This window comes from Aspergillus undulatus (genome assembly GCF_047715775.1).
Source record: "Aspergillus undulatus strain CBS 261.88 unplaced genomic scaffold BDV17scaffold_11, whole genome shotgun sequence".
In the NCBI taxonomy this organism is placed as follows: Eukaryota; Fungi; Ascomycota; class Eurotiomycetes; order Eurotiales; family Aspergillaceae; genus Aspergillus; species Aspergillus undulatus.
The window spans coordinates 102254-127228 of NW_027396615.1; the positions used below are offsets into that span (position 1 = coordinate 102254).

At 51.4% G+C, this 24975-nt stretch overlaps 7 protein-coding genes across 7 annotated transcripts; 2 read left to right on the forward strand and 5 right to left on the reverse strand.

Annotated features, from left to right (window-relative positions):
* Nucleotides 1-312: 312 nt before the first annotated feature.
* nsdD (GATA-type sexual development transcription factor NsdD) lies at nt 313-2507 on the reverse strand. Its single transcript, XM_073755172.1, has 4 exons — nt 2061-2507; nt 1143-1971; nt 776-1096; nt 313-721 (listed from the first exon to the last, which is right to left on the reverse strand). Exons 1-4 carry the CDS (start codon nt 2090-2092, stop codon nt 509-511), a joined length of 1395 nt encoding a protein of 464 aa, XP_073617889.1. The 5' UTR covers nt 2093-2507; the 3' UTR covers nt 313-508.
* Nucleotides 2508-13594: 11087 nt separating this feature from the next.
* Nucleotides 13595-14453, forward strand: BDV17DRAFT_19698 (uncharacterized protein). Its single transcript, XM_073755205.1, has one exon. The coding sequence runs from the start codon at nt 13706-13708 to the stop codon at nt 14339-14341; it is 636 nt and encodes a 211-aa protein (XP_073617890.1). The 5' UTR covers nt 13595-13705; the 3' UTR covers nt 14342-14453.
* A 185-nt stretch (nt 14454-14638) lies between these two features.
* BDV17DRAFT_289055 (glutamate--cysteine ligase) lies at nt 14639-16994 on the reverse strand (the record flags this gene model as incomplete). The annotated part of the gene is made up of 7 exons (XM_073761572.1): nt 14639-15670; nt 15724-16309; nt 16362-16487; nt 16536-16678; nt 16740-16805; nt 16855-16927; nt 16984-16994. 7 exons carry the CDS (start codon nt 16992-16994, stop codon nt 14639-14641), a joined length of 2037 nt encoding a protein of 678 aa, XP_073617891.1.
* A 637-nt stretch (nt 16995-17631) lies between these two features.
* On the reverse strand, nt 17632-18284 carry BDV17DRAFT_289056 (cytochrome P450; the record flags this gene model as incomplete). Its single annotated transcript, XM_073761573.1, has 2 exons — nt 17632-17846; nt 17897-18284. 2 exons carry the CDS (start codon nt 18282-18284, stop codon nt 17632-17634), a joined length of 603 nt encoding a protein of 200 aa, XP_073617892.1.
* A 72-nt stretch (nt 18285-18356) lies between these two features.
* Nucleotides 18357-18980, reverse strand: BDV17DRAFT_289057 (uncharacterized protein; the record flags this gene model as incomplete). Its single annotated transcript, XM_073761574.1, has 1 exon — nt 18357-18980. The coding sequence occupies one exon, from the start codon at nt 18978-18980 to the stop codon at nt 18357-18359; it is 624 nt and encodes a 207-aa protein (XP_073617893.1).
* Nucleotides 18981-19850: 870 nt separating this feature from the next.
* On the reverse strand, nt 19851-20303 carry BDV17DRAFT_289058 (NADH dehydrogenase [ubiquinone] 1 beta subcomplex subunit 7; the record flags this gene model as incomplete). The annotated part of the gene is made up of 3 exons (XM_073761575.1): nt 19851-19925; nt 20040-20161; nt 20252-20303. 3 exons carry the CDS (start codon nt 20301-20303, stop codon nt 19851-19853), a joined length of 249 nt encoding a protein of 82 aa, XP_073617894.1.
* A 207-nt stretch (nt 20304-20510) lies between these two features.
* On the forward strand, nt 20511-23034 carry BDV17DRAFT_19793 (putative APSES transcription factor). Its single transcript, XM_073755217.1, has 3 exons — nt 20511-20782; nt 20855-21041; nt 21097-23034. Exons 1-3 carry the CDS (start codon nt 20735-20737, stop codon nt 22944-22946), a joined length of 2085 nt encoding a protein of 694 aa, XP_073617895.1. The 5' UTR covers nt 20511-20734; the 3' UTR covers nt 22947-23034.
* The last annotated feature ends 1941 nt before the right edge of the window (nt 23035-24975 follow it).

Below are 24975 nucleotides of genomic sequence, written 5' to 3' on the forward strand. Positions count from 1 at the left end.
GATGCGGACAGATGGTCGTGTTTCAACCACGCGCAAAGTAAGTCCTTTCGGTTGACAGAACGTGCCCGGCTAGGTTGTCGGCTCTTCCTGGAAGTCAAATCCAAGGTTCGTATCATCTGAATCCAGGGTCTTGCATCACGCCAAAACTCCAAATCGTGGATCGTTCATGGCGATCTTGCGCTTCCAAGTTCCAAGCTTTCATAGTCCATTCCAAAAATTTGGTTAGACAGATCGATCGTGTTACATAACGCATACGACATGATGTAGGCTGAAGCCTTGGATCTCAAAAGGAAAGTCTATTCAAGATGCCTTTTCCCACAACGTCAAGGGGTATTACGCAGTAATTCCACAGGAAAAAAAAAAAGAGAGAAGACATAAACGGTACTCCCATCCCTGACTGGTGTTAAAATAGCAGAGCATGAAAAACGATCCAGCTCGCAAAACGCCTGACACTTCTAGATCCCAGATCCGTTTTCAAAACGCCTCGTGATTATATAATGCTAGCGTGTTAATGACTTCGTGGCGAGACAGAGTCAAGTGCGGTCTTCGGTTTGAGGTTAGATCCCAAACCTGCCGCCTGTTTCGCGCCCATTTTGCGGGTCAACTTCGCGTAGTGTAAGCCGCAGGCGTTACACAGAGTCCGAGCGCCATCTGGGCCGCGACGCCATTCCGGCGTTTCGGCACGGTTGCAACTATGACATCGACCAGGAGGAGCGGCCTTCTATGTGCCTGTTAATAATGCAGTAGATCAAAGTACAAATCAGGATGAACTTACACCGCGGCGTTTCTTCGAGTCCGGACCGAAGGCGCTGCCTTTGAACTCCTCCTGGTACATTGCCATACGGTCATCATCATGGACGCCACCGAGTTTGAAGGCTTTTCTTTGAGCCATCTGCTCCGCCATCGCATGCTCTTGGTTGAACACCGCGGTTCTGATGCGCATCAAGGCATCATGGTTTCTTCTTTGGATACTGAGCATTTCCTCGACCTCTGGAAGCGAAGGTAGAGCATCCATTACGGGTCCAGACCGAGATTGGTGCGCTTTGCTGGCATAATGGCGAGAGAAATCCATGGTCCGCGTGCTCAAATCAACCATCTATTCAAGTTAGCATTCCGATATAGAAAGTTCTTGAACCAAATACCTCGTTGAGTGATGCCTCAATATCATAGACATCGAGATGGCGTTTCGCAGAGTCATGAGGTGCACCAAAAGGTCCTGAGATTCCGCCCTTCACTTCGTCGACCCGCGTGCCTATGTAAGGCCGCGAGTCGTATGATGCCGGATACACTGGAGCTCCTGGGGGAGGCTGTGACTGGAATGGATAAGGCTGGGAAAAGCCGCCGTAGCCGCTGGGAGATGCAACACTGCCCGCCGAAGGGGATGCATTGTAGTCATATGCTGCCCCTGTTTGTGATCCAGATAATGAAGTGATACCAGTGCTTGCGCTTTGCGTCGGCGACTTTCCCGAGCTGATTGAATGGAGAGACGCATTTCTCGAGTCTTGTGTATTCAAGGACGCTAAGCTTGACCGTGACGATTCCGTTTGTAGTTGTGGCTGGTGGGATAGCGATGATTCGCGAAGAAAAGAGCTTCCAACAGAGAACGGATTAGGGGGACCTGATGGCCCTTCACCAGGACGGCCAGCAAGATTTGAAGAAAGATGATGCGGGGGCGGTGCGTTACTAGGTTGTTGAGGAGCTGATGTCGGAGGGGCCGGGTATGGTAGAGGGTTATCGTTGCCTAGTGCCTCATGTATAGATGGAAGTGACTGCCGGGGCGCTTTCTCCTTCTCCTCCTCTGCGCGTCGCGATTCCGGCGGTGAGATATATCCAGGTCCCCCGCTAGTCGGTGTCGATGAGTAGGAGTAAGGAAGGGGTTGGCTTGGATACATCGTTGTTGGACTGACGAGGGGAGCGGGCGATGTGGCGGGGCCTCTGGAACCTAGAAAACCGATAGCAGGAAGATGATCCCTAGAAGACGAAGGTTAGCATTTTGATACCCCAAGTCCCTCTGCGACAAAAAATAGAATTCAGGCTTGATGCGAGGGGTTTCGACAAACCTATGCCTATGTCCAGCTTCTAATGATCCCATGACGAAGTATGGTGACGAACGACGAATTGACTTGTGCACCAGGAATTCAGATTATCTCAACGTTGGAGACCCTGAGGTATTGGCAAGAAGCAGGTGATGAAGTTGTAGCAAAAGGGATTGTTGTAGTAAGAGTATCTCAAACAATGCAAGAGTGACGAATCACCGACCCACTTCCAGTCGAAGACTCGAATACCAATTAATAAGAATAGAGCTTAAAATTTAGGGAAGAAAGTTATGGGTGCCAGCGGTTTCGACCAGATTCGTCTGGGGATGGTGGCGTCTGTCTGTGGGGGATGAAGTAGATAGCGGACAAAATGCGAAACCTTGTCGGGCACAGGGATTATTCGGTGCTTTCTCTGGTCGGCCGAGGAGACAGCGGACCGGATCAGTGATTGGCGAGTCCCGATGGGAATCAGTGGCGTCGAAGACGAGGCAACCAGCAGACGAAGCAATCGTGATAATCGGAACCGGAGTTATCGACGGGTTGAGCCTTGGTTGGGCGAAGTCGAAAAAGTACGGGAAGCACCCGCAGCGTGCTGAGAACAGATCAGATCGGGGCGGCCCTGTCAGTGAGTCCAACCACCATCTGTCGAGGTCGCGATCAAGTATCAGCAGCCTGAATTTTCCACCCCGACTGACGCGACTAGTGGTTGCCCGAGTTGAGTTCGCGGGCGGGAAAGAGGACGGCGAACGCGCAAGGGATGGAGGTGATTGCGTCGCGTGGAAAGGGCGGCGTTCTTGTCAAACTTAAAAACTGACCTCTCTGTGAGTGGCAGGAATATCAGGAATGTATCGTGACAAATAAGCCAGCACGCAAATCCCTGATGTGTTCAAAGAGTCGAGCGAGATAATGTAAAAGGGCTAGAGATTGATAGTGTCGGGGGGCGAGATGGAGAGAGGGGCCAAAGGATCGAGGATGTTGCAGGCAGGAACACGGGAGGTAATGCAGGTATCGCTCTACACCCTCCCTTTCGGAGCGCAAGGACGAGAAGGAGATTCTGAGGAGTAGGAGCGAGAGAGTAGATGATATGAGGGAGGGAGAGAGGGAGAGAGAGCAAGCCAAGATGACGGCGACAGCAACGATTGACAGGTATTATAGCAGAATAAGGACAAGATTTAATTAAATAGAAAAGGAATAAATATCGAAACCAAAAGGGATTGCTCCCAAAAAAGCCGCCACAGCCAGGCCCGCATACACGCGCGCAAGAGATCTGGAGTGGGAGGATCCAAACATCAGCTCCAGATGAGCTCAGACCGAAAAGCAAAATCCAAAAGGGAAAAGGAAAAATGGGAAAATAGGAAAATGAATTAAATCCATCATACATACAGGGCGATCAGGTTAAAGTTACGGCGAATTACAGACGCCTTACGGGCTGCGAACTGCGGATCGTCAGCAAAATGTGGAGAGATTGGGATCATTTTTGTGGGCTGTGTGGTGGGCCCGATACTCACTAGGGCGCTGTCCCTGGCCCGGAAAGAATGGTGAATTCCTAGTACGGTATTGGCGTGTATTGGTATTTCACTTGGCTATACCGACTACTGGTAGACTACTTGTAGAGACTACAGACGACCAACCCTCCTACACGAAGTATATCGTAGATTACCTTAGTATCTCACGCTAATCGCGCAGCCTTCATCTGAGATCCCGCCCGATACGAGCCAAGATCCCAAGATGATGCTCCATGATCAGGCCGACCGCCTGGTATCGAACACTAGGCGCAAGTGCAATAGCACAAAGTGGACCTGAGACAAAACGGCAGGTCAGGAGCGGGACTTGGAGGTGAGGAATATCATGATGGACAAGAGCAGACTCGGGAGCGGGTGGCAGGTTCGAAAAACGGGAGTGCATCTCAAGATCCATCGATCGCGCGCTACTCGATTTAGGGGAAAGACCGACGGACTTTAATTAAGGAAAAGGCGAAGAAAGGCAGGAGACTCTCCAGCCTACCCAGCCTAGCTCCATCGCGGCACAGAGTGAGTCCACCTCTTTCCCAGGGTTACGGGATTAATTATTGGCACTTTGTTGAGTTGGACTGCGGTGTAGATAGGGGTAGAATAGGAGAAGAGCTACAGGGTAGAGAACTAGGTAGCTGTACGATCGGACTACGATCGCAAAGGCAGGATCGCGCATCAGCAGTCAGCTTAGGCCTTAGGTGCAGCATCGTCGCAGGCCGTTGAAATCGCAACTGGCGATCCGACCACCATCACACAGTCAGATCCAATGCAGAGTGCAGATGCAGAGTGCGGCAACCTGAACGCTGGTAGGCACGGAGATAGCACGCTGGACGAGTAATAATCTCCTTGTTTTCTTCCCCGCCCTCCTTCTCAATCTCGAGAGATCTCGGGCGGGCACACCCGCTCGTCCATGTCGATGATTCATCCATCATCCATCATTCTACACCTATAGAGTATTCTCTCATTCCATCCTTCGTCCATCTCATCACCGGCTCCTTTCTTTGACCAACGGGCCGTTCATGATCCGCGCTAGTGAGATTTTGGGTTGGACGGCAGTTTCCATTTCATCCGTGCAGAACAGCGTCGTGCAAAGAAAAAGCACTTGCCGTATGGCTGTGCGCCCCTCGATCCAGTCTTCCACCATTGCCTTTTCTGGCGGCCTGCGCAGATTCCGATGTGTGTAAAGTATGCATCTCCACCAGTCAGATACGTGGTACGTCTGCGGCACTGCTTCGTCCAGCGCTTGTTCTCTCGATTCTGTGAGTTGAAGCTGACAGTCAGTCCGCGGTCTTAGCTCGTGAACCCCGATTTTGACAGCACGGCCTCGCTCCATCAAGTTAGCTGAGGCTGATCACCATCACCTCTCAAAACTTTCGACTCACTGGCCAATGAGAGAAAGCGAATTGGTGTGATCCATCACTTCGTCAAGTTCGACTGCCAACGGTTTTACTTTTGTGACGAAATCGTCTCCGACAGGACGAAGGGCCTTCCCAGGCCCCCAAAATGCGCCCGGCGCCCATGCTGCTCGATCGCAGCGGTATACTCAACCCAGCCCCTCGAGTTCCGTCGATATAGTACCCTTGCTCACTCGCGTCGCGAGACTGATCTAATATTCCGTAAGAAGCAACTACTGATGGGGAGAATTCATTGCCAGGAATAAAGTTTTGCCACAGTCCTGTGGGTTTCTTGTCGCCAATCTCCTCCGGGGCGGATGCGCCTTTCTCCCTGCAATTCTGCAAAGTTTGACAGGCGAACTGTCGCTCGGCGCCACTTTCCTGCATTATCACTAGTGCTACTAAGAGTAGATGGTCGAGTCGTCGATTAAGTCTCCCCTACCCTGCGATGGAAATCAACTCCGACCTAATCATCTGCGGCGCTGAGAGGAAACGCCCTTCTGCGCCATTGGACGGTGGCTTGTGGGTGGCGGAGTGCAACCGTTGAACCGATTGCCATGAGATTTCCAATCCAGCCAAGATACCACAATAATAAGTTTCCATGTGGGGGTCATGACTTGGGTAACACGTCTGTCAGATCTCGCGACGACAACGGTGCAAGCTGTACGACCCGTTGGGGGACAAGACCACCAGCTCAGGTTGGTGTTCACTATTTATCCCAGATGGTTGATGATATCTCTTGAGGCCCTGACGGGCCTCCCAATCTCCTTCCCCTTCGGCCGAGTCCAAAATAGCGCCAGCGATGACACTGGAGCTCGGACTAATAACCAAACCAGGCCAACCGTGCGTACTGTGACAATAATACATACCATCCAGCCCTAGTGTCTGCTAAGAGCCTACTCCTTTCAATCCTTTCGGCATAGAACGATGAGCCAGGCTCCCGATGTTTCCTGAGTCCTGTCTCGCATGATAACTTCGCAGATGTTTGAAAGTTACGACAGCATGTGACTGGCAAATGACTTTACGGACCTCATAGAAAGAAACAAAATTGAAGATAAATCCTCAGGCTTCTTATGCTTACATAAATTTCGAGGGTCTGGTCGCCTGGACTGTTGCTTCTGACTCGAGCTCTGTTCCAAGAGCCAACCTTAAGACCAAGAGTGTGCATCTTCCGAGGGTATGACGCCAGCTGAGTCCGGGCTTCTGTCTCCCCGACGCAAAACAGGAGCACAGACAGCATGGTCCTGTTCAGACTCGGAATAGTCTCGATCTAGCGGTCACCCGAACCATGACTGAACCAATGACAATATGTGACTCGTGAAAAGACGTTTTCTGTCAAGATCTTACCGAATAAAGCGTTACACAGATATTGATTGGCTTGAGTCCCGCCAGAACCCACTCTATCACGACCTCCGGGAGTCTCTTTGCCGCCGATAGCTTGCAAAGGCGATCAATCCATGACTTCAGCGCGATGGAATATGCACCGAAGATAATAGTGAAGAGTTCAAGTGGTTAGCACTGCCCAGTTTGCACGAGTTCTTATGTCTGTTTGCTGGAGAGCTGTGCAGTGTGCGACTGCCTTTCCTCATCAATCCGTACGGAGGACGCTGTATTCGGAGTACACAGAGTCTCCTCACTCCATACAGTAGCAGTGCGTACGGCTGGTACGGCTGCTTGTGTATGTATGCGAATCCTTCTGATCTGTCTATGAAGAAATAATCAAGCAATTGTGACTACAATCCAGAAGTCTGGTAACGAGTAACAACCTTACAAACGGCTTGTTTCCAGCTGCGAGTTCTAAAAGGCGCAAAACGAAGATACCTTATTCACACGGGACATTCAGAATGGCACTTTGGAGGCTGGGACTTCTCGATCGCCTTTCCTGCGATCCCGATGACCAGTCAACAGTGGATCTGGTCGGCCGTTGAGCAGTGAGCTTCAGTCTTCATGACTCGATCAAAGCCCGGCATTGAGCGTATCTCAATCAAGCACACAATCTATCATGCACGAAGCACAGACTCTCGGCTTTCCGTGAGAAGAAACGTGGACTGATCTCGGGTTCACGAAGCTGAAGCGAAAGAAGCTGCCTTCATGATACAATAATATGACTACCGCTTTCAGCCTTCCGCAACGCTCAACAGTAGTGCCTGGTCAAGAGGTGGAAGTGGAATTAAGGCAGTTTCGTGGTCGCTCAACGGTGATCAGATAATGTCCGCACGGATGAGGAAACGAGCGACAGCGCTTCGACTAATGTGGCAAGAGCCCAAAATGTGATCGTAATTTTCCAACTATGATCAGCATGCTGCAATGGGGATGCGGCAACGGAGAAGTGATCCACTACCAAATTTACAAAGCTGAACGCTCGAGAACGTTCGTTTCCATCAGAGAACTGAGAACTCCAGCCAGCCTCCGATAGTCCGAAGTCGAAGATCGAACTGTCTACGACAACGTTGCCGATCATCCTCAAACGGGTCACTGAGTGAACACCTACGGCCTACTCCGTACAGAGTACAGTTCCCAGAAGCCAACCGGTCTCTAGACTCTGAGTCTGTACGAATCTCCGATACCCCTGCAGTTGGGTCAACATATATATGTAGGCGCTCCTGCTTCCGGAAGGCCTATTTCCGGAGGATAGGTACTTGGTGTTTCGCCGCGTCTGGCTGGCATCTCCGTTTCCCCTCCAGGTCAAACAACGGTGGCAAAGGAAAGATCGCAGAAGCGAAGATCAATCACCATCGGGGCAAAGGATCAGGGTTAGTGCGAAGTGAGGTATTCGAGAACTCAAGAGTCGAGACTGAGGTTGTGAGTTTGCCGGATGAACAATCGACGTCGTGTGTGGAACCTCCTCCTGTAAAGTCTCCGGCGCCTTTTCCTCAAGAGGAAATTTGACAGCTGCGACTCCTCGAAACAAGGAACCGGAAGTCGGGACGCGAGGAATAGAAACGGGTCTGCACTCTGCAGCCACTGGAGAAGAGGGGGATCTGGCAATCTACTGCAGCTGAACGAATCGAGAACTGCACGGCGCTACGTATCCAAACTCCAGAGTAAGGGTCTTTACATACATACAGGTGGTGTACATCACAGAGTGCTACCCTGTCCCTGATCCTGGATCTTACCAGCGACGAGGAACTTATCACATGTTAGGTATCCGTCATCTAACGCTCTCCGGTAATGGATGTGTCATGGCTTGCGCATAGCAGTCAGTAAATCATACAGCGCAGACTGGATTGTACTGTCCATGAGTCGCTTCACCCCTCTTCAGACTTCAAGTTTCAGGGCTGTCTGCCAAAGCCAGTCGTCCTGCCTTCCGGCTGTATGTAACTAGGGTCCCGCCTTTCAGCAAAGTGAGGATACATAGTGGGTAACTGAAAACACCGCCCATCGCCCCCTGACTTGGAAAGAGCCAGACAAACGACCCGAATCTCCGGTGAAAGAAGCTGTTCAAGCTTCGTAACATTCCACACTCTCAAAGTGCCACCCCTGAACAGTGAACGGAGGATATCCACGGGGGGTCACTGGGGTGGACTTTTCTTATCGGTTTCTCCCGTCTTTGGCGTACCAAGATTTGGCGTGACCGGAGAAACCCTGTCCGATTTGACGAATCTGACTCAGGTCCGATGCCAACAGCCGCCGTCGTGGAGCTACTGAGCTAGTCGTTCCTGCTGCGTGGTTGACAGGTTGACATCGTGCAGCCTGGCAGGTGCATGATTTCCGGTCCGATCGAGGGCCGCGTCGACTAATCATCACCCACGATACTAGCCTTGATCATGTCTGCGCCGTCAAGGCCAGTTCGATTTCTTTGCTTACCACCATATCTTGAGAGTTGCAATTATTGCCAGTTTTACTAGTTGCTTCGATTTCTGCCCGCGAGAAGATTAGGAAGTCGGCCTTCTACGGTGAGGGATAAATGGTAGCTCCACCAGGTGCCGTCTGTCTCAAAACAAAGAGACCGTGTTATTATCCGTGCGCTCCGGCTTTTCCAGGTCAATGGTAGCAAATCCCGCGAGGTCGTTTGGGATGGCGCGTCCACCGTCATGTCATGATGTTTGACGCTCCTTTTCCAGTTTTGGGGTCGTACTTCTATGGCGTCGCGACTGTCATAAGTCCGATTTTCAGGTTTAGCTTTCCAGACCATTAAGCAGTCCCCACTGTATCTATCATATATGAACCCCAACTGGCTCCAAATCCCGATCCACTCGCGCGTGGCCAGGAGTCCAAGGTAGGGGGGGGAACAGGTGGCGTTTACTCGAAGGATTACATCCCGTTGTCAGTTACCGTTCGAGCCGTGAGTGGACGATGAAGTATGTATGGGGGTCTTCGTATTTCATTTACTGACGCAAAGAGCAGCTAGTACTTAGCTGTGGTAATCAGAATTGAGAGCCATGACCGACAACGGCGTTGGTACGAAGCAGAAAACATCCATTCATTCAACACGTCTAGGCCAGGATGTTGACGTTTCACCGCTACCTGTCATACAACGAATGCGGCTGGGAAGGAATCATAGCGTCGCCATCAGTTCCATCACCTAGCGAAGGCGCTCAACCTAGCTCAATACCAGGATGCACACAGTGGAGGCAACGAGTGAACATTGCGATGAGGATTCTGAACCTTCCAGGACAGAGAAAAGGTGCTTGCTCCACGTGAGGAGGAGACCTTCTTCACCTCAGCGTCCGCTCGATTCCGTACGGAGAATAATAACGGTCCAACGGTCAACGGTTGATGATCAGCCTAGTCGCGGTCTGGGTATCCGCAGTGGTCCGGTGGATGTGGGCAGCCACTGCTCTTGCTTGACTAGCCAAGTTTACTGGCGACCGTTTTTCTAGGCCAGATTCCGGATCTCGGCCGCTGCAGCTGCTTGGCTTGACGATGACAACGTACCCACGATACTGAACTACCCAGGGGTAATAATGGCTCTAAGGAACAACATACCATATCACGACAGGACGACAAATGGCCCTGTGACGGAACTTCACTAACAATGCTGCTTTCGGAGATGCTAACTGAACGGGTATAGATTTGGTTCATCATCAGGAGAGTCAAGATACTAGCTCCATCGCCCACCGTTTAGGCTAGATTATGGCGTCACTACATCCTCGGCCATGTTGGTGTCGATGAATTCTTCATCAAGCCACGAATATGGAGTACGGGAACTAGTTCTCAGGTCCAGGATCCGGTGGACATCTGAAAATTACATACGAGCCACCGTGCTTTTCAGGCCACCGTTTGGCCTGTATTCGAGGTTTCCCCTCCAAGCACAAAGCATACCTTGCAAGGTCTTATGACGACCTCCGAACTGGCCTGTAAGAATAACTCAGATATCCAGCGCCCGAAGTTTAACCACCGATGGATGCAACGCTGCAAACACCGAGGCAGCGGCCTGCCCTCAGTAAAGGCTAGGACTCATGGCTATAGCCAGCAACTCGAAAAGTACAACCAAGGCTTGAAATGTTGAAACTCGCCATGCGCCATATAAAGTACCTCCCCTTTACGGGGTACATCGCATACAGAGTACGGAGTAGATGGCCACGTGGTAATCAAACTGCTATCCACTCAGTCCGTCACCCTGGGTCTGGTTCTTCACTACTTTTCAGTAAAGAGCTTCCTTTCACCAAATGGTGGCTGGAAATTTGCTCCTGGCTGTTTATTACTGGCTACCAGCTCGATAGCTATCAGTTTACCTATGGATCCCAAGGTCCCAACAGCGAAGGCTGGGTCAGGGCTCCGTCCCTGAACTACTAGTTCACATCGCCAACCCCATAGCGGCAGGGTAGGGCGAAGGAATCACTCCAAGTCCCGAAGTTCCGATGAAGGATGAAGATGGAGACGGGTCGAAGATAAGGTAACAGTCCCCGAGACCTAAGCGCGCCTCCTGGTCGTTTCAGCTTTTCTTGGAGTGCACGTGGCGACCGCGGGGAAAAACTGTTCGATTCAGATTCAGAAGGATGAAGGATAAGGAAACCCTCAAGGTGGGAAAACGGAAAACCCAAGACTCCTGAGGAGGTCAAGGCTGGCGAGCCCAAGACAAAAACGGTCAGTGAGGCAAGTAGATTACCTTACGGAGCGGAACTGACTCGTGGCGTCTGGGTCCCTGGTGTTTAAGTATGGATGTGAGACACCGATATATTAGGACGAAGATGGGCGAAAGATTCGATCGATCGGGAAGGTTTCGATCTTCGGTGTCAGCGCCGAACCCAAAGACTATTGGATGCCATATTCTGCTCCATACAACATACGGAATATTTTCTGAGAGCATACTCTGTCGAGGTGAAGAAGTTTGATTACGCTTCATCTCAGCTTCTCAACCCGGCTCGGTGCTCTTCCCGTGTGGAGCTGATTTACGTACTCCATCGCCATGACAGGCCCAGAAGGGAAGTACTGCTCTGTGCACTCTTCAACGAACATTAATTCGGCAGTTGAACTTGCTTCACTACAGCTTCGATTTCAATATTTGAATCACTCGATAAATTAATTAATTACAGTACTCGGTGATCAGATCCCCGCCCGCACGCAGCTTCTTGACTCAGTTCTAGTGACTCAGTATCCACGGTATGACACCTCCTCTTTAGTACGAAGTACTATAGCACTACAGTGGCTCTAGTATGGAGTATCGGTATTTTTTCTCCTGTCCGTTGGGGCTGGGACCAACGAGTCGACCTCCTTTTTTGCCTCTCTTGCTGAGTTGCTGTCGTACTCTGTTGGAGAAGGGGCTGGGGCCTACTCCTACGGGTACCGGGGCGGGTACCTGGCAGGCTGCGACACTGACAGGCGCTCGCTCTACCGAGGCTCTGTCAGTGCGTAGGCGATTGGGCAAGCAAACCAGCGGCATGACTCGTGAGGTTGCTATAATAGAGCGGATTGGACTCGAGGGTAGGAATGTGAGTCTGTAGGATAGGCAGGAGTTTCCCAGTACCGCAGTTGCCTTGTACTCTATGAAAGGAGACCTGCTCTAAGATACCGTAGAAAGGAAGGAACAACGGAGCGCTGGGGATGTTCAGCATGGGCAGGATCAGCTGCCGCCTGCATCTACCGCGCTCGCCATTGCATCTTCCTTGCCTACTTGCGTCTGAGACCTGAGACATTAGGCCAGCTCTGCTACATCCCGGCTTTGTCTGCTGCAGGCTTTTGACATGGACATTGCCACATGTCGAGGTCTTTCAACGCCAGTATCTATGGTTCCAGTTCTCCGGCCAATTGCTTGTGGCGATTTCAAGGATTGCCGTTCACCGTCGGCGCTGTTCTTCGCTGTCGCTGAGTGTCAGTGGGCTCTCGAGAACCTACTGGTGCATGTGCTCAGCTTCTCGGAATTTTAGCGGACAATATACTGGCTAATTCGCCACCAGACGAGATCCGTTCCGTATGAGATGGGATTAGAAGATGGATTTGGGTTCGAGTTGACCTTTGCCTCCCTGCGCAGATCTGGTGAGAGCATTTGCTCTGACCGTCCCAGGACCTCTGAAGAGCTTGGAGAACTGTGTGCTCGAGATGCGTTGACAACTGACGTAGGAGGTAACTAACTAGAGCACGTCAACTGCCTGCTCGTGACTCGTGAGGGCATCTGGCCCCAGCGTTCGTGTCACGATGTAGAGCTTTTCTTGCTTAACTGGCCCGGATGTCTTCAGTAGCCAGTTCTCTTCCGTTCCAGCTCATCGGGCAGAGGTAGGTATATCTGATCACGGCGTTGGCCCTCTGTAAGCCAGGTTGTTCTGCAGTTTCTCCTTGTTGCCAGAATCATTGAGGTGCGTGATGTCCGGTACAGCAGCTCTTTCGGCTTGTTTCTCTCTTTTCCCGCTTCTGCCGCTGTGGTTCGGTTGGGGAAAGATTCTGGATCACGGTACGAATACCACAAATCCGGGAGCAAGGATACCGCAGCACCTGGCTGACTATTCTTAGTCTATTCCACGCACCTCTTCTCGCACGTTCATGATTGTGTCTGTACCAGAGCCCGCCTCGCCTCGTGAGATCGATATCGTTACACCATTTGTCATATCTCAACTTATTATCCGGGGTCAGTTGCACCCGTTGGACGGAGACGTAGGTGGCTGGCGAACGTTCGTCAAAGCAAGTTTTCCTCGCCCGATTTTGCTTCCTTTTTTCATAGTGCAAGATTGTAGGGTATGATACTGACTGCACCGCAAACACTTAGGATGACCAGTCGGATCGACTTCCACCGTCTAGCTTCCGTACGTGAAAGCCTGTGTTGCACGAGCTCGTCCGAGTTGGTATAGGGGGACAACATGACTTGCATCGGCTCTCGTATGAACTACCGTGCGTTTTTCGTGGGACAGTATGAGACATACTGGGAGTGCAACGGTAGCACACGCATACGTCCAAACGCCCACAAAACAACTAGCTCTCTGGATGCTCTAAAGTCAATAGTCGGTGCGGTAGGGCAAGCAGAATTCACTGGAAGGATCAACACAATCATGACATAACGCTGGGTGAATGTGCCCTAAAGCCAAGCCAGGACTTCGAATATAAGAAAGACTGAAAGTTGGGATTTGGAATGCAGGGTCGTACGCACTTTGCCGCGTGTCAACGGACATCCGCAGAAACAACGGGTGTACATTCCACTGGCACGAGGAAATTGAATCATGGCCAGCGTCTGGCCTGACGTACCTCTCCCCCTGCGGGGTGCAGAAATATATGAGTGAGTACGTACCAGTCCAATCAGTATGTCTCTGGCAGTGGAATTCTAAAAGCAGCTCCCTCCCATATGATGTGTTGAATTTTGTTTATTTCAGACACCCTTGCTGACAAGACGAGGATGATGGGCTGGTTACTACCCTCCCTAACAGCATCAGCGACAGCGACAGCAACTACAGCTACAACAGAAAAATCTACCGTGCCCGCGCCCGTGCTCACAACGACACCCCCGACCCCCCTTGACCTAACCCCGGCTCTCCAACCTCACCCCCCAAAACCGCAACCACCCACCGAAAGCGACACCATAATCACCGTAATAAAAGGTTTCATCCGCGCCCTCAACACAAAATCCACCTCCGACTTCGACAAATACTGCGTCCGCGCCGGCGGCATGTCCCTTTGCCCACCTACACCATCACCATCACCCAAGAACGCATCCCCATCCCCCCGCTTCTGCACAATCGGGTCCTTCGTCGAACACATCGCGAAACTAGACCATGAGATCGACGAGCGCATTTGGGACCCCGAGGTCATGGTTTATAATTATGAGCATGAGCATGGATATGGAACTGGCAGTGGCGGGGGTGGGAATATGGCGGCTGTTTGGGCGCCGTTCCGGGCGAAGGTCAATGGTGTTGTGAATCATGTTGGTGTGGAGTTGTTTATATTGCATAAGGTTGATGGGAAATGGAAGGTTACGGGGTTGGCGGATTCTTGTCGACGGCCGACGGAGGAGGAGAAGGTTTTGTTGTTGTGATGGTCATGGTCTGTATGTGTTGGTCTGATGTTGATGTTGACAATAATAAGGCGAGCGAACAGATGATTCCGTTGTTCGATGAAATGTAAACGTTGAAGGTTGCAAGAACCATAAAGCAAATCAACAAACGTTTATGCTATGTACCTAAAATAAAATATAAAATCGAGCAGAGGGTATATAGGTATCGTACCTATCTGGTCTGATCTATGCCATGCAATATCACATTACATCAAATCCGCAATATGTATTCCCAATTCAAACCCAAACTCAAGTCCCCTCCCCTTATCTCACACCACCTCACTTCCTCCCCCTCAACATCTCCCACCCAACACTCCCCCCTGCCCCCTCACCGACACTCATCTCCTCAACAGCCTTAACAAGATCATAAGTGACCTCCTCTGAAACCGCACTATCAGCCTTGTACCCTGGATGGCGCGCAACAAACTCGCGAATCCACTTCGCGCCTGTCCACAGCGTCCCGTTTGCCCGCTTCCGGATGAGATCGAGGTACCGCGCCAGCGAGCAGCGCGTTTCAACGTCCACGTTTACGCTGTTGAGGTAGGATTCTACGAGGGGGATTAGGCCGGGGAAAGAGCCGGAGCTGTCAGAGGAGCCGTTGATTATGTCGTTGATTGTCATGAGCTCGTATTCTTCTTCGACGGGGGGGAGGGGCGGGGAAGGGGATCGTGGTGGGGTGTTTGTTGCTGAGGTTGTTGACGATGAGTTCGAGTTGGAGGTACTCCCGTTTGACGAAGGTTGAGTCTGTTGTTGTCGCCTCGGCGGCGGCGAGAACGGATTTTTGCGGAAGTAGAATTTCCTATCGAGGACTGCATTTCTCGCGTGTGCAGTCTCCATGTTCTCCGTCGTCCGTTGAATGGGGATGTAGAAGTTGAGATCGAAGCTCAGGATGGCACGGGTCACAAGCACAATGAAGATCGAGAACGCGGCATTCTCGAAATCAGTCATTTGGATCTCCATGGAGCGAAACTCGACGCGCCAGCCGATGTCGTCTTTCTCCGGCGGTGGCGGCTTAAAGCGCATGTGTTGCCAGTTTGTGGACTGCAGGTTCTCGAAGTGGTCTGCTTTGTTGAGGTCGAGCTCTTCTAGGTCTTCGGAGAAGATGACGATCGGGTCGCGGATGAAGAGATGCGCGAAATGCGTTGCGAGGAGGGGGTCCATGCCGTCGGATTCGAGGCGGGCTTTTATTTCTTCGTCGACGATTAGGTCTGGGTCGAGGTATTCTTTGCGGAGGCGAGGGTCTTGCGAGATGTAGGTTGAGTTTGAAGCGTAGCGCGATTTGGGGATTCGCCAGCGGTCGTTTTTTAACGGCTTCATATAGCTGATTAGTTGGGGGTTTCGGAACAGCATAGATTAGAACTTACGAGCTCGCCAAGCTCTTCCCTCGTCCGGTCATCCACAGCGTTGCCGATTTGGTTCCATCGGACGTCAGTGTCCACGAGGAACCCCTTGTAGATTGGAGTCGCAGCAGTGAGTGCTAAGAGGATTGGCCCCAATGGGCTCAGCTGGTCGTATAGCTTCCTTCCCTCCGGCACGTTCTTAGCCTGGAACGTTATCTGAAGGCAGCAACTGCCCATGCCAAAAGCCATTGCGTCCATGTAGACATGGCCGTCTTTCGCTGCTCCATTCCGGACATCGTCGTCTTCGGGCCAGATGTGAAGATCGTAATCCACCGTTGGGTCCTTGAACGGCTCAGGTGTGTTCTTGTCCTTGAACACCGGCACGTTCAATTCGACCTTCCGGCGTCTTCTTGCCCTGATGTTGGCCGCTAATGTAGGAAATCGGATATGTGGATTTGCGATCTCGTCAGGGACGAATTGAGAACGCAGCGCCGGTCCGGATGGAGGATAATAAGGCTGGATGTAATCGTCCTTAGTGCCCAGTCTAGGGAAGGTCGTTAGGGTTACCGGTGACTCGTTAGGCGCCATATGCGCTTTCGCTACCTCTCGTCTATTGTCACACTGTCAGTAGACGCAAAAATCATTCTTGGACGGATACATACCTCCAGCGCATATTTGACTCGACCTTTAAAAGATCCTTGAAGCCGATTCCCCACGGTACCCCAGGCGTAGCCTCGAGCATGAAGCGCCCAAACTCGGGATGGAAATGAGGCGGTTCCTCGCCCTCACTGCAACTGTCAGATACCGCCGATAAAATCCGATCGAGGTCAACCTACTGTTCTTTGTTCTGAGAATATGTGCATGATCCTTCCTTCCAGAGCGCCTCGTCTCGAGCTAACGATTTGAGGATATCCGCTTGGGCGAGCGATAAACGGGCCTTTTTTGCTGCATCATCCAGTGCGACGACGAGATACTCGACCTAGTGATAAGCCGCCAGTTAGTTGAAAATCCGGCCCATGACGATGAAATCAGGTACCCACCTCGTCACCCCAGAGAAGAGCATCCCGCTCCTTTCCTTTCGCTCTGTGCCAGTTCGCGAGTAATTGCTGTCCCTCGTTAACATGATTCAGTGTCGCGCAGTCCCAGTCTGCTAACCTCGATCCCCCATTTCCGGACCTGATCTGCTCGCTTCTTCGCCTCTGGCCATTCAAGTGCGGTCCCTAGCGCTCTGAAAGCCGCGAAAGTTAGAAATTTTGCGCAGCGCGAAGAGAGTTTCAGACGTACAGCAGACCCATGGTATCATACCCGCCGAGAGCAGCAAGCCAGATGAGAAATCGAGAGGGGAAGATTGCGAATATAAGAAACCGATTGCCCCGCAAATGGTATGAGGGGTGCCCCCCGAGCCTGCCTCGTACTTATAGGCCTCTAAATCGAAAAAACCGGCACAGACAAGAAACGACCGACGATGAATAATCAGGCAAGGAGACAATGACAGTGAAATGAGGGACATGGAGGGGGAAACGGCGCTGACAAAAACTTATCGTCAACTGTAACTAATGCGCTTCGAGATTCTCGCCTGTTCCTTGGGAGCAGAAAGCTGCGATACCATTGGTGCAGGGCGATGGCTTGCAGGCGGGCCCACCGTGATTCCTGCAGCGGGGCGAGGATTATCTCATGCGATAACGCGAATAACGCGGTTGGCGGCACAAAATCCGGTCCTGCTTGCTCAGCATCAGCCAGTGCGGAGAGCCGAGTCATGTGACCGTGTCCCTGTCTATCCGCCGGCCTCTCCGCCGATCTTGTACAACCACTCTGTATACGGCACAAAGTTGGAAATCGCGGGTTTTTTTTTTTTTTTTTTTCTCTTCAGCCAGGAACCTTTGACGGAAAAACCGGATGGTCTTATGTTGGGAACAGGCATAAGCAAGCTTGCTAGACATAGTCACGCAACATCATCTCCATAACAGTCGTTTCGAATATATAACCGTGATGACCAAGATAACTTGAATAATCTACATAGCAGGAGTAAGGCAGACCCTCGTCCCATTCCGAGAACACAATGTCAGAGCCAGCGATTCCTCCAATGGCCCCAAATCCCGGCTCTCCAAAGATCGGAACTCCTGGGCCATTCGAACGAGAACGGAGTGCTATGGAAAGTCAGCGGTGTCAAGGATCTGAGGGACAAGTATTCTCTCACAATCGTTCAAACAGCACTGCACATATTCCAGGCTGCGGAGTTCCTCATATGTTGGCGCTCGGTCCTCGAGATTAGATACTTCATCGCACAACTTGTTCCAGATGGTTGGATCCCTCGCAAGCATGAAGAACAATTTGCCGAGGAGACTGGCAGTGGTGTCACGGCCGGCTACCAGGATATTCATCAATTCATCCTGAACACGACGCCTATCAGCTGTTCGCCACGCCAGTCCGCGGGAGAAAATGCGCTTATGACGCTTTGTCTCTGCCTGCTGCTCGTTACATTCCTTTTTGACCTCGGCTGCGTGGAGTGCACTATCGACGAATTGCTGAACGAAGTCCTGGCAGATATGATTGCACTCGTCGGCCTTCCGATCGCGATAGAACATGTTCAGCATACCCAGTGCGCCCTGTACTATAATTGCCCTCTGGGCATAATGGAATGCCTGGGCAAATTCCGGCTACGACTGATTTTGCTTTAGAGTGTAGACTGATTGTCCGAATAGAAACTCAGTTGCAAAATCGATCGTGTACCCAAAAAAGAGCTCCTGATCCACGATGGTCGTCCCATCTCGGGGAAGGATTGCGAAAAGGTCCTGAATCAGGTCTTCCAGCGTTGTCAAGTCAGCCACCTGGTCACGGGTAAAACTAGGCCTGAGGACGGCTCGTGACGAAGCCCAGTGGTCACCATAGGTGTCGAAGATGCCCTCGCCCGGGAGTGGTTTGAACGGTGCGAGGCGAAAGCTGATTCCGTAATCCTTGAATTTGCGTGAAAGGATCGTTTTGATATTCTCCGGCTCGATTGTCAGAATGGCAGACCGTTGCAGCTGCTTTATCCCGAATGTATTTCGTATTCCTGGTAGAGTTGACGGCTCCTTTCGAGCATTCTGTGCTCTCTGAGAGCGCGGATTGTCCCGGGCAAGTCCAAGGAAAGGGTCCTTGTTGGAATGTCTCGCAACCGGTTGACAGCCGTGGAGGCGCGCGAATTGGCGACGGATAAATAAATGCCTGATAGACGCCGCGCATGCGATGGTCAGCGCAGCGACCAGGATGAATGCAATCTTTGAATGAGATGCAAAATACATTGTCATGATTTTTCGGCTCCAGGGCCAAGGGTGAGTGAGATAACTTGTCCGTTGAGTAAGTTGAGACGAATGGATGGTGGGGGATCAGTAGTATTTCGTAGAGAAGAGGCTCCAGGCTGCCATCGGTCTCGCCCAGTGTTAAGGGAAGAGGGAGGGGTTAACATGGCCTGACTGGAAATTTAGCTTAGTATAGATTCTCAAGCCGAATTCTTCGATGGCTGGGTATGAGTTGGCGCTAGCCAGACCATGTACGCCCCGTGGTTGGTGTAGCGCTTATATCTAGAGTGCAGCCTGGACCACATCTCGACACAGCGGATGGATGTCAATGCAGATAAGATTCTCTTACATTTACAAGATCCTGAAGAATACGACCCCAGTCCACGCGTATAAAACAGGCTGCGAGCCGTTGAGTAAATCATCGATACTTCTCCATGTCGATGTTATAGGATATCCTCCCATAGCTGCCCCTAGTGAAGCCGGGGCTTATCGATGATAAGCAATTTTAGGTGCTCGGAGATTGGCCAGGGACAAAAGTCCAAGTTCCATCAAAGCCTTGGAACGTTCACTGGACGGTGCACATCATAGGGAAAGTACTGGTCTTGACAGGAGCAACGAATCAATCTCCTTGCCTTCCCAGTCTCCAGAAGCCCCAGCAGTTGCCCGGTGCGAAGATATAATAGAAGACAACATCAGTTAGCTGCAACTGAATAGGTGAGGTTGCATGAACATGGATGGACGGCATCGGAAAGCTCGGTATCACCTAACGTCAATGTAGGTCCTTGGATAAACGACATTTGAATCTCTATTTACATAACTCGCTGTTTCGTGCAACTCGAACACATCTGTCGATAAATTGGCGTATAATTGGTATCAATTGCTCCGCTCACCACCCTTGGCAGCGCGGAGCTCATCCATCTTTGCAACACGCTTCTTAAACTCCTCGTACTGGCACTTTTCGTAGCTGTGTCGCTCATCCTATAGAGCACCCCCCCCCCCCGCATCAGCAATTGATCCGGGAACAATCGGAGAAGGCGAATGCCTCAATAGCTGGACTCATACCTCGCACTTCCAGGGAAGGTAATATTCGTTCTGTCGGCATCGGTTCAACGGGATCAAGAGATGTGCGCAGGAATCGCGGAATTGTAAGGGAAGACGAGCAGCAGACATCTCCTCGCGGGTAGCTAAGCGTTTGTTAGTTTCACGCACGTTCGGAGCTCTAAAACCAAGCACAACTGCTGTTCGTGTCCGGGCCAATTGAGCGAAGAACGTACCCTGGGTCTCGCCGAGCCCGACGGCGCTCTTTACCGACTCGACAACAGTCATATTGAGAGGAGAAAGCGGTGCGATCGAGTGTGGTCGTTAGGCAATTCCACCGGCTTGAGGTTTGAAACTCTTTGGGGAGAAGGTTGCTGTTCCTTCCCGGTGAGGTCATGTGAGAGATATCATGTGACTTAGACCAGAACAGGCTTAGCGCTCAGATTCCACTTTACGCGGTCGAGCGCGTCTCGAGCCGGCAGCCCTGCGAACCACCGCGTTTTGTGAGGCATCGTTGAGTCTATGACGAGCCACTTGTGGCTGTTTTCACCTTTTTCATATCGCTAATTCATGAATCTGACACTCTAGCGGCCGCACTGCTTCATAGTGAGATTGATGCTAAGGCCCGTGTGATTCTTGACCCTCGGTTGCCAGACTGAAGCGGCGCTCAACACAACTGGGAATCGATTGGGCTAATCTAGCCCGCGAAAACGCAAACAATGGCGGCGGTGGACTTTTCCGGTGTATACTCGGCTACATATAGTAGTGTAAGTCGCACCTTGCCCACTCACTTCGTGCGGAGTACCAAATACGAACAACCATCTGACGGTGTGGATTAGGTCCCGGTGTATGAGTTCAAGATTGGCAGCGACAGTGTTATGCGAAGGCGATCTGACGATTGGATCAATGCGACACATATACTCAAAGTTGCAGGGTTTGACAAGCCAGCGAGAACTCGTATCCTCGAGCGCGAGGTGCAGAAAGGGGTACACGAGAAGGTTCAGGGCGGTTACGGAAAATACCAAGGTACTTCAGGTCCTCGCTTTGCCGCATATGCTCGTTCACTTATCGCTGTGCCTAGGAACATGGATTCCACTTCCAGAAGGTCGCTTGCTCGCGGAGCGCAACAATATACTCGACAAACTGCGACCAATTTTCGACTTCATAGCGGGTGACCGAAGCCCGCCTCCCGCACCAAAGCATACATCGGCAGCATCAAAGCCAAGGGCACCGAAGAACAGCAACAAGAGGGTCATCAATGAAGAGGTGTTTGCAGCGGCCAAGCCGCACCGAAGCATGGGCCCGCCGAGTTTCCACCATGAGCAATATGATATCAACACCGGCTTCGACGATGACGAAGCGCTTGAACAGGCAACACTCGACTCTTCATCCATGATGGCCGATGAAGATATGATATCAATGTCACAAAATGGTCCTTACTCATCAAGGAAGCGCAAGCGCGGAATGAACGAAGTAGCGGCCATGTCGCTCAGTGAGCAGGAACATATCCTCTACGGAGACCAGCTCCTAGATTATTTCATGACCGTTGGTGATGCGCCGGAGGCAACACGAGTGCCTCCTCCGCAACCACCGGCCAACTTCCAAGTGGACCGTCCTATTGATGATTCGGGAAATACCGCCCTCCATTGGGCATGCGCGATGGGTGATTTGGAGATCGTCAAGGACTTGCTGCGGAGGGGGGCGGACATCAAAGCGTTGTCCATTCATGAAGAGACACCGCTGGTGCGTGCTGTGCTATTCACCAACAACTACGAAAAGAGGACATTCCCGGCCCTTCTGGACCTTCTTCTTGACACGATATCATTCAGGGACTGGTTTGGAGCTACCTTGTTCCATCACATAGCACAAACGACGAAAAGCAAGGGAAAGTGGAAGAGCTCTCGATACTACTGTGAAGTGGCGCTCGAAAGACTGCGCACCACATTCTCTCCAGAAGAAGTCGACCTTTTACTATCATGTCAGGATTCGAACGGCGATGCTGCTGTTTTAGTCGCTGCGCGGAATGGAGTCTTTCGCTTGGTTGATTTACTTCTTTCGCGCTGCCCAAGGGCTGGTGATTTGGTCAACAAACGAGGGGAAACTGCCTCTAGCATCATGCAACGAGCCCATCCTTCAGAGCGGGACGTCCCTCCTCCGCCGTCATCAATTACTATGGGGAATGATCACGTAGATGGCGAAATCGGTGCTCTTACCAATTTGGAGCCACACTCCGTTGGTCAACAGCAAGAGACGAATTCTGCCACCGCACAACTGCTCGAGCGTATTGGCGCGATTATGGCAGAAGCGAACAAAAAGCTCGCTTTAAGTTATGGCGCTGCAAAACCAAACCAACAAGATTCAGATGATGTTGCCAACCCAGAAGCACTATACGAGCAGTTGGAGTTGGATCGGCAAAAGATCAAGCGGCAATACGACGCGCTAGCTGCAAAAGAGGCTGCAGAGGAGTCCAGCGACGCGCAACTTGGCAGATATGAGCAGCTGAGAAACAACTACGAGTCATTGTTAGAGCAGATCCAGCAAGCCCGTCTGAAAGATCGTTTAGCTTCCACTCCGGTACCAGCGCAGACTGTGCCTCCGTCATCGACCGAGCAGGATAAGATGCTCGCTACGTTCCAGTTGGCCCGCACGCTGTGCACTGAACAAAAGACAAGACGGATAGCAGTGAAGGAGCTAGCTCAACAACGAGCTGATGCTGGCGTCAGCACGAAATTCGATGTTCATCGCAAGCTTGTGGCCCTGGCCACAGGTCTTAAAGAGGAGGAGCTTGATCCAATGGCTGCTGAGCTGGCCGAGACCCTCGAGTTCGACCGCATGAATGGGAAGTGTGTTGAGCCCGAGTCACCGGATGCAGAACAAAAAGACTCGGCCTCACTGAAATTCCCAGGCCCAGTCGTATCAGTGGACGCTTGATTGAATGTCCAACGTCACATACTATCTCGATACATCTCGCCTAGACCTCTTCGACTGCAAACCTCATCACCCTCCCCACATATCCTCTCGGCTTTCGATCCTTCTCTCCCGTCCGCCTATCATATGATCTCCTTCCTTGACTTCGCTATTTGCACTGATCCCTGGGAGGCTTCTTGATGTCCCCTTCTGTCTTGTCAGCAGATACCCTGTTATTTCATCTGCGTACTTCGAGTTGTGTTAGCCAATTTTTTTGGTACCGGTTAATGTCTATAAGAAGGAACAGAAGTCTGGGCTATTTAGAGCACAGGCTCTGTATGTATACAATCCACGCATGACAGGGTTGTAGAAATTACAATGTATATAGGAATTGTCATGCGATCGATGATAAACAAGATCTCTATCTATACCAATATCCGTTTTGGAATCTGCTCAACTTCGTCAGCCTGAACAAAGACCATTGTATACTCCGCACAATCCCACTCGACCTGTCAACTTCCTCAAACAGGATCAGAAGAAACCAAATCACAATTGCCACGCCACACAAGTTCCTCATTCGCCACCAGCCCGTGACTCAAAGCGCCCAACCCACCCTGCAGAGCGCCAGTCACGAGGCCGGCGGTTCCTGAGCGAATCTTGCAAGAGAATCCAACAGTCTAACTGGCAACGAGGGAAGCCACGTTGAAGGGCGCTAGGCTGGGGGGTTCAGGTAGCGAGAGCCAATAATGGTGGTGGGTTGACCGGAGCGAGAGATGCGCTAAACCTGAGACAGGAGGTCCCTGGGGTTGGATTGGCGGAGGACAGCGGCTGTTTTCTTTTGACTCCTGCAGGTGATATTAAGGTGGGAAGGGGGCTCCCATGATGCAGGGAAGATGGTGCAGGTTGTTGTGCGGCCGCTCCAGTGGGACAGAGGGGTTTGTTTCTGTTTTATCGAACAGATATCGATGGTATGCTAGGTATGTCATCCAGGCAGCTCCGTAAGTCCGTTCCCCCAGCGTTGATTGAGGTCACGGGCCACGATGGGGTCCTGCGTTTTCAGGCATTCATACGATGCCCGACTGGCCAATCATTTGACGTGCTGCACTGACAGTGGCTGCCGGGCTCCATACGCTAGTTCAAATACAGTTAGCGGCTGTCCAGGAGTTCAGCTGGCGGCCTGAACCCTTAGGTGTCAACATTCAAGATGAGCGGCGAAAAGCAAGAAAGAGGGAGGATGAATGAGATTGTGCAGTAAAGGAGATGGTCAGACGTGAATCAAGATTGGTGCTTTCTAAATCCGAGTGATTGACAGTCGATAGTTGGGGGATTATCGCGTATTAATAGCAGCTTCATTGTGATTAGCGTTGACTATCGAACTCCAGGTCCGGGCTGGCGATTCTGTTTCGTCCGTCCGCCTCTTCGTTCTTCCTCTGCCTCTGCCTCTGCCTCTTCGTCTTCTTTCTCTCTCCGACCTCTCTTTCTACCCTTCACCCTCCTCTCCTCCCCTCTCCCTGGGCTCCGACTAGCTTCTTCTTCTTTTCTACCCTCTCGATCGACTTTGTTCGTCTAATTCTCCATTTGCTTTTCTTTCGCACCCTTCTTTTTCGTTTCTTAATCTATATCATTTCCTCACCCTTACTCTCTTTTCCGTCGCCAGCCCTGCCAACACTCCTCTCGTTGCTCGATAGCTTTCGTCTCATCGAAAGAACCGAAAAGTCCTAGACCACTGAAAAGAATCTGGGTTCTTTCTAGCCCGTCGCAACGGAAGTCAGAGGCGAAAGCTCGGAAAGAGGATTTAACGTGTGGGAAAAGCGACCGACGCGCCGAGACCAGAACGCACCCAACGTTCGCGGAACTTCAGGCCTCGTTTCTCCACGCTTCTTCAACCCGGACCTACCCAAAGCTTTGGGCACACGGAAAATACTTTACAAACGGCAAAAAGAGAAAGACACGAAAAGTTTGAAAAGAGCAGAAAGAAAATCAATCACGCATCCCCCTTACAGAATCCTCGGAAGCGGCTTTTCTCACCAACACGTTCGACTACCTTCAACTC

What these genes read in the sequence shown, in the direction of transcription:
- nsdD (XM_073755172.1), bottom strand. Translation starts at nt 2,092, where the DNA reads ATGGGATCATTAGAAGCTGGACATAGGCATAG. An exon ending in TTGAGGCATCACTCAACGAG is followed by an intron (nt 1,097 to 1,142) that starts GTATTTGGTTCA and finishes TAACTTGAATAG; the next exon opens with ATGGTTGATTTGAGCACGCG. An exon ending in ACTCGAAGAAACGCCGCGGT is followed by an intron (nt 722 to 775) that starts GTAAGTTCATCC and finishes ACAGGCACATAG; the next exon opens with AAGGCCGCTCCTCCTGGTCG.
- BDV17DRAFT_19698 (XM_073755205.1), top strand. Translation starts at nt 13,706, where the DNA reads ATGATGGGCTGGTTACTACCCTCCCTAACAGCATCAGCGACAGCGACA.
- BDV17DRAFT_19793 (XM_073755217.1), top strand. Translation starts at nt 20,735, where the DNA reads ATGGCGGCGGTGGACTTTTCCGGTGTATACTCGGCTACATATAGTAGT. An exon ending in ACTCGGCTACATATAGTAGT is followed by an intron (nt 20,783 to 20,854) that starts GTAAGTCGCACC and finishes GGTGTGGATTAG; the next exon opens with GTCCCGGTGTATGAGTTCAA. An exon ending in CGGTTACGGAAAATACCAAG is followed by an intron (nt 21,042 to 21,096) that starts GTACTTCAGGTC and finishes CGCTGTGCCTAG; the next exon opens with GAACATGGATTCCACTTCCA.